Here is a 12,918-nt window from a genome sequence, read left to right on the forward strand (position 1 = left end):
ACTCCAGTCAGGCTTCCTAAGCAACCAATTGGCCTGGTTGCTAGGGTGGGTAGAGTCACGTTGGATTAACCTCCTCGTGGTCGCTATAATGTGTGGTTCTCGCTCTCAGTGGGGCGCGTGGTAAGTTGTGTATGGATGCCGCGGAGAATAGCGTGAGCCTCCACACGCGCTAGGTCTCCGCGGTAACACGCTCAACAAGCCACGTGATAAGATGCGCGGATTGACGGTCTCAGACGCAGAGGCAACTGAGATTCGTCCTCCGCCACTTGGATTGAGGCAAGTCACTACGCCACCACGAGGACTTAGAGCGCATTGGGAATTGGGCATTCCAAATTGGGGAGAAAATGGGAGAAAAAAAAGATATTTGTGAACATTATGATGCTGATTACTAGATGATGGTACTATCTACTCATAGCCTTTAAACTACTTTTTCTAAAACCCAAACAAACCAACTCAACCTTAGACATGTTATTGTTTAGGGCTTTGTTACTGTTGAAAACTTCTTCCTGGGCAACCTTGATACAGACACTATACAGAAAATCACTTGGAGACAGATGAAAGCAGTCAGCAGCCAGCCCATGATCAATCAACTTGGTTCTTGTCTCTAAACGAATAACAGAGCTTAGACTGAGTCTATGTTTGAACAGTTTTGATGTGCTAAGAATCAGGTGGGTGTCCTTTTAAATCTCATATTGCAAATAACCAGCCTCACCATTACCTGCATGCTGTTCAGCATCTGCCTTATTTCAATGACTGGAAGGTTGAGTCTACATATTTCATTATCTCAGCTGTAATATGTTCACTGGAGGCAGAGTCTTCAAAGAGTGGCAGGTCGGGTGCTCACAGTGTGAGGAAACAGATCCTCCTCTCTTTCTCTCTGCTCTTTTTGTCCATATGGTCCCAAGCTGAGATGCTGATTGGACCAAAAGGTCACTGCTGCAGCTAATCTGCCCTGATGTTTCTGTACAGACAAGCACTGAGAGGAACTTCCATTTTAAAGGAATACAGTACCCCAAAATGAGATTTCTGCAATTATTTTAATTATTATTTTTTTTAAGAATATTCACACAGCTCTTTTCTATAAAACAACAGTTCATAGGGACCACAGCTGTTAAGCTTCCAAAAACACCATATGGGTAGCACAAATGTAGTTCACATGACTATGGTAATACACTTGTTTATTTATTTATTTTCCAACATGGTCTGCGATAACCCCATGTTTATGACATGTGTCATAGTAAAACCATGGATTTTTTTAAAGTACCTTGGAGTACCATGACGGTATCATCAATTAATATAATAATCATTCAGTACCATGGTATTACCCTGGTAACGGCACGGTGTCTTTTTTGTTATAGGGCTCTAATGTTTTTCTTGTCTCATCCCTCTTTTCACTTTCTCTCATCTCTGCTCCCTCACTTCATCTTCTCTTTATATAATTGACACTTCTTATATTACTTTCTCTTCATATCTTTTAATATTAATATAATGTTATTTTACTGTCATTAATATTTATAAATACAGTATATAGGACCTTACAGCAATAAGATGGCGGAACCATGGTACAATAATAGTGTCAAGATGGTACCATGGTTTTTAATGGTTATCATGGTAGACTACATGTCCAAAAAATGTTAATACTATGGTATTTTTCTGAAAGTGATTAGTCTAATGGCTTATTAGTTTCAACAAAAACCAAACTGGCTTTGGCTGACCAGACAGCTCCTTCAGTTTATGACAGCATTCTATAAAAGACTAATTGAATTTCTATCACTGAAAGTGATGTGACCGCTCCCATTATAATTAATAAATCTGTCTACACTGCATGTCGGAAATGCGGTAGCAATCAAGTATTATTCTTTTGATGAACATACAACACGTGGAGTGGACTTTTTATTTGACCTGGTACCAGTGGCGGTTCTAGCTTGTATGGCGCCCTGTGCGAAAACCGCTTCAACACGCCCCCAAAGTTGTTGACGGAAACTCGTTTAAAACGAAAGTGAGAAAATGAATCTTTTCTCGAAGGGCCTTTCACAAGACTGTTTGCAAAGGGTACATTCATACAGGAATGCCATGTTTCCATCAGAGTACCCACTTCAAGGGCTCTGCACTTTGCAGCGAGTTTAGTGCATAGGGAGGATCACTTGCGATTGGAAGACGCCCCCGGTCTGCTGTAGCGTGCGCTCTTTAAGGCACCTCTGCTTAATTTTCATTAACGCCCACGATTTACAAACAAATCTAATAATAATACATTAACACATATTAATGTTATTGTGAGATTATTATGAGATTTTAATTTTGTTTTATTTAATTATTTAAATGTAACTATTAAAATGTCCTCCCTTTTTCTGGACGACCAAAAGGGCACCTTTAGATTTGTGAACGAAAGGGGCAGGGGCTTGCACCCCTGCTGCCCCCGTTCTGTGCACTTCACAGATTAAAACAGGCTTTAAAGTTTTGTCACTTGGTTTGAACTCAACCATGTCACACCAACCATTTTCAGCCCATAAAATTTTTTGATCCCACCAATATGTGACATTATTAACCAGAAGTGACATAATTAATCTTTCTTCAACAGCATGGTGCAGAAACAGGTAAGAAATATCATAATTTGTATTATTTTAAGGTGTGATATATTCAGATGGGTATTGTCAAGCACAACTTGACAATGTCACATGAAATTAAAATATTAAATCAGTACTTTTTGAAATTATATTTTATTCCATAAGTATATATAGAATTTACTAATTTAATGTATGCTTTGTTGCCTTATGTCCTACATTACATGAGGGACAGTGGTCATTTTGAGCCACACACAACCCTGACACATTTCTTCACTGTCAACCTGTGATGGGTCATTCACTATATTTATGAATATTGCAACAAAAATATGGAATAGTGCATATATTATTCATGACAAATTCTCTATATTTACTTGAATAAAACAGTGTTAAAAACATGTTGGTGCAAGTAGCCTAGTGATGGGAGAGTTGTGACGGGGTTGAGACGAGGGTGACAATATTAGATAGTTAAAATGGGACCACAATTAAACATCAATGGATTGTTTGCTGAGCTCAGCCTTGTATGTTAAGGGCTAGCACAAAAAAGTAGAGGTTTCAGTTGAAAATCTGAAACCGAATTTAAAATATTTTTTACAAAAATAATGACACCACAGGCACACAATTTGCCTATTTATAGCTTCATCACAAAAAAAAAAAAAAAAAAAAAAAATGAAAACTGTCATAAATGTTATTTTTGTAGTCTTAAACTGGTATCAGGAACACATGAACAATAGTAGGTAGATGTTTATTTTATAACCAGTATGTGTAGAATCAATTCCAAGATGAAATATTACCAAATTACCCAAGAATGATGCAAAACATTTACAAAAGTTAGCCAGTCTGCTTGTTCTGAAAGAGTGCAGCAGGGATGAACAGCAATTAAAGGCTTAAAATAGACATTGAGACATTGATGAGATTTTTAGTAATGTAGTTTTGAATGGTGTGATTACTGGACTCAGAGTGCAATTAACTACTGTATGTGAACTTAGACCTTAGTCACTAGCACAGTTCTACATAGCACAATTCTGCTGTAGAAAATAAATTGAGGGTCTACACATAGATTGAGCTCAGCCCTGAGTTAAAATTCACAATAAATTATGTTTCTTTGCTCAAAATCCTATTTTTGGTCAGGGACTAAAATGTGTCCAGAATTCCGGCACTGATTCGATTATCCCTTTTACCATACCAGTAGCTGGTGTGTGGTGAGTGTACTGGCACACTATGGCTGCTGTCGCATCATCCAGGTGGATGCTGCACACTGGTGGTGGTTGAGGAGAGTCCCCTGTTCACTGTGTAAAGCGCTTTGAGTGTAGTGTCAGAAAAGCACTATATAAATGTAACATTCAATCATTCATTCATAAGCATTTGTACCCTGTTGGGGTGGTAAATCTGGCAAACCTTGTGCCCTGCAAGAGTGGTAAATCTGACGGGTTGCTGTATTACGGCTCTTTCACAAGGCTATATTATGGTGCTCTGCACCCTGCTGCTGCTCTCAGCTTTAAATCTGTGCCTTAGAAAATTCCATAAATCTCAATACAAAATTATTACGTAATTGCTACTGAGATGCAGTCACAAAAGCCACAGTATGATTTCGTGCCAGGAGTCAGAATACATCAGATCAGTGTCTAGGCGAAGAGCAAGACCTAAACACTATAGCCATTCTTCCCTGCATTCCACACATATCAGTGCATGACATAAGTAATTTATGGATTCTCTGGAGAAGGTGTGTCAAAATACAGTATGTTTTTCTTCAAGCAAACAGTGACTAATACCTGCTCTCATGGTGAATAGTAAGTAACGATGACAGAATAAATGCTGTTGCCATGGGAACAAGTTCTGATTATTTCAGTCCAGCCTCCAGCCCCTATGCAGATGTCAGCTGAAGTTGTAAAGATGAAGCTTACACTAAATCTCAAATGTAAAAGGCTTGTATGACGTCAAATAAGACTCAAAAGAGTTATATTTTGAATACATCCCAGTCAGTGCTTAGAAGGAAAGCTATGATGCACTAATCCTTCCAAAGTATTTTAGTTACACATAAACCTCATTATCTGTTGAGACTGACTTTGCTGTCTTAATATTTTGGTATCCCACAGGCGCCAGTGATGTACATGTATGAATAATAACAGTAAAGTATAAAAATATACCATTTATTTTTCCCCAAAATTATTTTAATGTGTTCATCTGACTGAAACAAAAGCCAGCAGACATTAATTATTAAAGATTTATACCTTTGTGTTATATCACAAAGTGGGGATGCACTTTTCAGAAATGTGACCGTTACCATTATAGTAACATTGTTTCTGTTTGGGATCAATTTGATATTAGCAAAAACACTTAGTATAAAATGTATTCATGTTTTACATCAGGGATCTCTGAGACCCCAAACAGAAGGGATGTAACATTTTAACATCTGGCTCAGCGGTTAAGGCTCTGGGTTACTGATCAGAAGGTCGGGGGTTCAAGCCCCAGCACCGCCAAGATGCCACTGTTGGGCCCTTGAGCAAGGCCCTTGACCCTATCTGCTCCAGGGGCACCATATCATGGCTGACCCTGCACTCTGACCCCAGCCTGGCTGGGATATGTGAAAAAGAAGAATTTCACTGTATATGTGCAAATGCATAATATGTGATAAATAAAGAAAATTATTAAGTGAAAGGAATATTCCGTGTTCAATACAAGTTAAGCCCAACAGTATTTGTGACATAATGTTGATTACCACAAAAGAATAATTTCGATTCGTCCCTAATTTTCTTTCAAAAAAAGCAAAAATCAAGGTTACAGTGAGGCACTTACAATGGTAGTGAATGGGGCCAATTTTTGGGGGGTTCAAAGGCAGAAATGTAAAGCTTATAATTTTATAAAAGCACTTGTATTTAATTTTTAATTACATTTTTCTGTTAAAACTCATGTATTATTTGAGCTGTAAAGTTGTTTGAATTGTAATTTTTAAGGAAAGGAAATTCCTTTAATGTTTTGTTTAGAATCAGTTCCTACAGGATTAGGAAAAGGCATGAAGTATCAACCTTCTGTATGATTTCTGAGCTATGAAAATAATATTCCGGGTTCAATACAAGTTAAGCTCAATCTACTTCATTTGTGCATAATGTTGATTGCCACAAAACTGTTATTTCAACTTGTCCCTCATTTTATATATATATATATATATATATATATATATATATATATATATATATATATATATATATATATATATAAAGGGCTCCAATGATGCAATGGAATTGAATGGGGCCAATTCATAAATGTTACAATACCTATAGTTTTAAAAGTATAGCCACAAAATGTAAACAATAAGTGTGTTTACATGATTTTAGAGCAATAACTTTGCTTACTAACCTTTTCTGAGTAAAGTTACATTCAATTTTACAACTTTGTTGCCATGACAACATAAAATGACTGCAAAAAACAAGTATTTACACAACTTTGTAGCTCAAATAATACGTTTAATAAGTTTTAACAGAAGAATTAATTGGCCCCATTCACTTCCATTGTAAATGCCTCAATGTAGCCTCGATTTTTGCTTCTTTTTTTTTCTTTTCTTTTTTTTAAAGAAAAGGAGGGAGTCGTCGAAGCTATTTTTTTTAAAAACATTATTTTCTTCTTTTTTTTGTGTGTGGTATTCAACATTATGTCACAAATGCTGTTGATTACGCTTAACTTGTATTGAACCTGAACTATTCCTTTAAAAGGGCCTTGAGGTCTCTCAGACCCCAAACAGAAGATTTATGTACTGTACAGGCAGGGCCGCAGCAAGGGATTCTGGGCCCCCTGAATATACAGTATATTGCTCTGGGCCCCTTACCTGTTAAAATATTACGAATTTGTTGTGGGTCCCACTGGACCTTAGGGTCCCTAGAAACACTACCACCTTTTACCCCACTAGCTATGGCCCTGTGTACAGGACTAAGCCAGATATTAATGCATAACAATCACCATTATGCTGGAACTGCAGAGATTTAAATTATAATGCCACTAACTATATTCTCCCATACCTTTGTGATTCAAATGCACTCCAGGCAGCCTACCTTTTTTGAACTGCTCCAGCATTGCATCCAGCTTGGTGTCATTAAAGACACAGTGCAGGGGGTGCTTGTAGAACTGAGTGATGGTTTTTAACGGGGTGCAGTCATCCGGATCAACGAAGGCCAGATCTTTGACAAACAGAATATCGATAATATTGGACCTTTCATTCTCAAACACAGGTATGCGTGTGTAACCACTCTGCATCACATCTGACATTGTGTTGAAGTCTAGTATGGCATCCGAGGCCAGCATGAAGCAGTCATTGAGAGGGGTCAGAACATCTTCCACCGTTTTGGTCCTGAGTTCCAGAGCTCCCTGTATGATGTTCAGTTCTTCTTTAACCAGGTCATGATAGGGGTCAGTAACTCGCAGCATGGCAAGTAACTTCTCACGGGTGTAGAAGTTACTGATTTCCTGGTGCAGCATATTGTCTAGTAATTTACTAATGGGATATGTAATGGGGAAAGTGATCAGCATCAAAATCTTGGTCAGCCATACAGTCTTGGATGCAATAGCCAGCCCGTGTCGGGATGCAACGGAATGTGGGAGGATCTCTCCGATGAAGAAGATGAGAAAAGTGCACGCCGCAGTGGCGACAGGCGTCAGCCCGAGGATTTGGCACATCCACACCACAAGGAAAGTGTTGGTGAGCACGTTGCACAGAACTAAGGTGCACAGGACATAGTTTCCACGTTTGCGCACGGACTCGATCTTGTGAGCATACTTTTGCTCCTTTTCGGTGCCGCTGTTCTGCAGCACTTTGAGTTCCACCGGGTCCAGCGCGAGCATGCTGATCACCAGCCCGCTGAAGAGCGCGGACAACGCGAGCAGCAGCACCGAAAGACCCGCCTGCAACCATCCTTCCGTATGCGGCCGCCGCTCCACCACCGCCAGCAAGAAGTCTCGCGTTCTATATTGCTCCCACTTGACCCCATCAAAGGCGCACATGGAGTAATATTTGATTTTCTCTCCTCTGCGGAGGTCTTTGGCGAGCAGCTCCACCAGGATGGAATTTTGGCTGGAGGCGGACTTGAAAGACCCAAGCAGTTCTATATCCGAGCTCCTGGCGCTCTCTTCCACGCACAAGTTTCCTTTGGGATGCACCTGTCCCTCTCTGCCCGACTCCGGTTCCTCTATGAACGCGATCCACGGCGCGGCTGTGGCGCTGCTGACAGTTCGGTTGAGCCTCTGCGCGGTTGCTGCATAGTACACCCGCAACATGAACCGCGTCCCCTCTGTCGCTTTCAGTAGCCCGTCCTGCACGGACAGACCTCCACCCGTGTCCTCCGGTCGGAAGCCTAGCAGTCCGTGGGTCGGTGTGAGCAAAGCGGAGAGGATCAGGAGAACCAGCGGCAGAAGGCATGGCCCAGGGATGCGGAGCGGGAGGAGAGCATCCGCAGCATCCGCAGCCATGATGCTGAGTGGGTTGTAGAAGGACATTGGCGAGCTGGATCACGTGGCGATTACACACGCATACACACCCACACGGACACACACTTCACTCTGTTTGACGACTCAATGTAACAGCTGGAGTCTTGTGTAAATAAATGTTACACTGCAATGACGTCATGACGCTTCGCAGGGGGGAAATGATGAAGCTGTAATACTGTAAGCAGCTGCATAGTACTGACTGAAACCCACAGCCAGAATTTTTTTTGATTTTGATTTCATTATACCGTTCTAAATCAATGCAGAATTTACATCATCTGCTATAAGTTCTATCTTAATTTGCTTAAGTTGCTTTTTCTGGTAATTAAATTCAATGCATTACATAACAAAACACAAACCAAGTGGTATCTGCAAGCAAATATGCCTATTCGTTGTTCTTTTTTCAAAACTAACATTTCTTACTACTTTTTGCAAATAGATTTTTCCAACTGGCCCCAACGTTTGACTCCATACATCCTTTTATTAGTGCATGTACTGTACTGGATGAAGTCAGTTACCTTCATTTCACACAGGTGTCTTAGCAGAATAACCACATGTCCACCCCATTAAAGGCATAGTTCACCCCATTTACCCACACTCATGCCATCCCATGTGTATGACTTTCTTTCTTATGCAGAACTTAAATAAAGATTTTTACAAGAATATCTCCACTTTGTATGTCCATTCGATACAAGTGGATGGTGGCCAGAACTTTGAAGGCCCACAAAGCACATAAAGGCAGCATAAAAGTAATCCATACGACTCCAGTGTTTAAATACATGTTGTCAGAAGCGATATGATAGGTGTGGGTGAGAAACAGATCAGTATTTAAGTCCTATTTTTTTTTTTACCATAAATCTAAACTTTCACATTCTTCTTTTGGCAATTCACATTTATAGTGAATATGATTAAAAATCTTTGTGTTATATATATATATATATACACACAGTTGTGTGAAAAAGTGTTTGCCCCCTTCCTGATTTCTTATTTTTTTGCATGTTTGTCACACTTAAATGTTTCAGATCATCAAACAAGTTTAAATATTAGTCAAAGATAACACAAGTAAACACAAAATGCAGTTTTTAAATGAAGGTTGTTATTATTAAGGGAAAACAAAATCCAAACCTACATGGCCCTGTGTGAAAAAGTGATTGCCCCCTAAACCTAATAACTGGTTGGGCCACCCTTAGCAGCAACAACTGCAATCAAGCGTTTGCGATAACTTGCAATGAGTCTTTACAGCGCTGTGGAGGAATTTTGGCCCACTCATCTTTGCAGAATTGTTGTAATTCAGCCACATTGGAGGGTTTTCGAGCATGAACTGCCTTTTTAAGGTCATGCCACAGCATCTCAATAGGATTCAGGTCAGGACTTTGACTAGGCCACTCCAAAGTCTTCATTTTGTTTTTCTTCAGCCATTCAGAGGTGGACTTGCTGGTGTGTTTTGGATCATTGTCCTGCTGCAGAACCCAAGTTCGCTTCAGCTTGAGGTCACGAACAGATGGCCGGACATTCTCCTTCAGGATTTTTTGGTAGACAGCAGAATTCATGGTTCCATTTATCACAGCAAGTCTTCCAGGTCCTGAAGCAGCAAAACAGCCCCAGACCATCACACTACCACCACTTTTACTGTTGGTACGATGTTCTATTTCCTGAAATGCGGTGTTACTTTTACGCCAGATGTAATGGGACACACACCTTCCAAAAAGTTCAACTTTTGTCTCGTTAGTCCACAGAGTATTTTCCCAAAAGTCTTGGGGATCATCAAGATGTTTTCTGGCAAAAATGAGAGGAGCCTTAATGTTCTTTTTGCTCAGCAGTGGTTTTAGTCTTGGAACTCTGCCATGCAGGCCATTTTTGCCCAGTCTCTTTCTTATGGTGGAGTCATGAACACTGACCTTAACTGAGGCAAGTGAGGCCTGCAGTTCTTTGGATGTTGTTGTGGGGTCTTTTGTGACCTCTTGGATGAGTTGTCGCTGCACTCTTGGGGTAATTTTGGTCGGCTGGCCACTCCTGGGAAGGTTCACCACTGTTCCATGTTTTCGCCATTTGTGGATAATGGCTCTCACTGTGGTTCTCTGGAGTCCTAAAGCTTTAGAAATGGCTTTGTAACCTTTTCCAGACTGATAGATCTCAATTACTTTCTTTCTCATTTGTTCCTGAATTTCTTTGGATCTCGGCATGATGTCTAGCTTTTGAAGATCTTTTGGTCTACTTCACTTTGTCAGGCAGGTCCTATTTAAGTGATTTCTTGATTGAGAACAGGTGTGGCAGTAATCAGGCCTGGGTGTGGCTAGAGAAATTGAACTCAGGTGTGATAAACCACAGTTAAGTTATGTTTTAACAGGTGGGGCAAACACTTTTTCACACAGGGCCATGTAGGTTTGGATTTTGTTTTCCCTTAATAATAACAACCTTCATTTAAAAACTGCATTTTGTGTTTACTTGTGTTATTTTTGACTAATATTTAAACTTGTTTGATGATCTGAAACATTTAAGTGTGACAAACATGCAAAAAAATAAGAAATCAGGAAGGGGGCAAACACTTTTTCACACCACTGTATATATATATATATATATATATATATATATATATATATATATATATATATATATATACACACACACACACACACACACACACACACATATATATATATATATATATATATATATATATATATATATATATAATAAATAAAGATTTGTATATATACACACACAGGGTTGGGAGGGTTACTTTTGAAATGTATTCCACTACAGATTACAGAATACATGCTGTAAAATGTCATTTGTAATGTATTTTGTTAGATTACTCAAGGTCAGTAACGTATTCTAAATACTTTGGATTACCTCTTCAGCACTGGTAGATTTTTTCACTTGTTTTGACTATAAAAACTCTGCCAGTACAGTAAGACAAAATACACATGTTAAAAATACATTCTCTGAAAATCCTAAATATCTTATGCAGTGTTGTTTCTAAAACAAGATTAATCAAATTGATCTTGTTTTAAGGATTTTTAGATATTTTTACAGGAAAACAATACAAAAATGATTATCAAGAATACGATTTTTGCCCTAATATCACAGGTCTTACTAGAAAAAAAGAAATTATGATCTAATGTGAATTTTCTTGATAAAAAAATATGATCGTGCCTGGTAACATGTGCATGTAAAATGACTAGAAATAGCATTTTAGCTTATCGTAAAGCTGACAATTTACACAAGGTTTATTTCTATTTCTTTTGCTCCAAACTTACTTCAAACTTACTTCTCTGTCTGCTCGTATGAATGAACACATCATAAGAAAGTGTTTCACCGCTGTTCAAATGCACTTTGGATTGCATCATTTATATGTATAAATGTTTTCCATCTGAAAAGACTAAATATTAAATGAAACCAATGACAATAAAATGCAAAGTAATCTCTTCAGTAATCAAAATACTTTTTTGAATGTAACTGTATTCTAATTACTAATTTAGATTGTAACTGTAGTGAATACAGTTACTTATATTTTGTATTTTAAATACGTAATCCCGTTACATATATTCTGTTACTCCCCAACCCTGTATGTGTACAGTATATATAGTGATATATTGTGACATATATGGTTCAGTCTAAGATTTCGAACATAACGAGTCTTCACCACAAGATGGCACTCTTGATCACAATTTGTCTTGATGTCCACACTTGAATGTCACTGAATGACAGAAACTTCGAGACATGTGAATCTGCCCTATTTTTATTAGTATGGAGAAAAAGGTAAAAATGTTTCAGCAAAATATTAACATCCACATTAGCAGCATTAGACCACTGAAATATAGTAACTTATTCTGTAAAGTTCTTGAAAAGGAAAATGCCTGTCCAGTGGCTCTTTTGTTCCAAATACCTAAAGGCCTAAAGACCGCATATGCGCATAAACAAGCACACGTGTAGGAAGACCTCAGTGTGTTTATTATGTTTATAAATGTTACATCTAAATTAGAAATCACATTTTATTAAACTGTGCGCCACAAAACTTTATTCCTAGCAGTTTTCCCATTCCAAAATTGTAAGAAATTCGTTCTGTGGTCTGTTTTGTTAAATAATTTCGAAATGTCAAAATAAATTGTGGTCTCACAAACACTTATTCTTTTTATCCTCTGAGTGTCTGGAGCCAGGCCTAAACCAGACAGCCAGTGCCTCAGATGGCAAAGGAACACCAAGATAAAATTAAAGAATAAGAAACATTTGGAGATGTTTGGCTGTGTGTGCTTACCACTTTCGTCTGCTCTGCGTCACCCGTTGCCACCTCATAAATCAGAGACAAATATGGAGTCTTTATTCTCTCTCGCATTGCCCACGGCTCGTCAATATGCGGAGACAACAGTGTGTAAAGCCATGGCCTTGTCGGGGGTCTACACACAGTGGGGTTACAGGACACTCTGCAAACCCTGGAAACTTTTAACTAATAAGTTATTGATGGTCTATATATTTGAAATGTTGCAAGTCCGTGGGCCCATTATGAAACAGTTGGAGACAGTGGGAGTCCCGTGCTCGGATGGTTTCACTCACAGTCCATACAGAATATCTATTTTCCGTGGATGTGTCAGAACGAAAGGGGGGTAAATAAATGCACTGCAATTAGTAAAGAGAATATGAAGATATGATAAAAATAGTCGCCGAAAATAGTTGCTAAACCCAATACAATTTTGGATTAATTTTAGGAAAATTAGATTAAACGTTTCCATAACTCAGACGTCTTGTATAAATGCAAATACAAATGCAAAAAATAAAATAAAATAAAAAATAAATAATAATAAATAAATAAATAAATAATAATAATAATAATAGTAATAATAAATGATCGTACTTAGCATGATGAAAACGGGTGTTAATTAAGGTG

The 12,918-nt window shown here is 38.5% G+C and overlaps 1 protein-coding gene across 1 annotated transcript in view; it reads right to left on the bottom strand.

Annotated features, from left to right (window-relative positions):
* LOC127413723 (metal transporter CNNM1-like) overlaps positions 1-8,045 on the bottom strand; it is a 37,235-nt gene extending 29,190 nt beyond the window's left edge. Inside the window, exon 1 of the mRNA XM_051651099.1 lies at positions 6,608-8,045. Within this exon, the coding sequence (XP_051507059.1) occupies positions 6,608-8,045 (1,438 nt within the window). The remainder of the gene's footprint in view (positions 1-6,607) is intronic.
* Positions 8,046-12,918: the final 4,873 nt, after the last annotated feature.

This window comes from Myxocyprinus asiaticus, chromosome 23 (genome assembly GCF_019703515.2).
Source record: "Myxocyprinus asiaticus isolate MX2 ecotype Aquarium Trade chromosome 23, UBuf_Myxa_2, whole genome shotgun sequence".
Lineage (NCBI taxonomy): Eukaryota > Metazoa > Chordata > Actinopteri > Cypriniformes > Catostomidae > Myxocyprinus > Myxocyprinus asiaticus.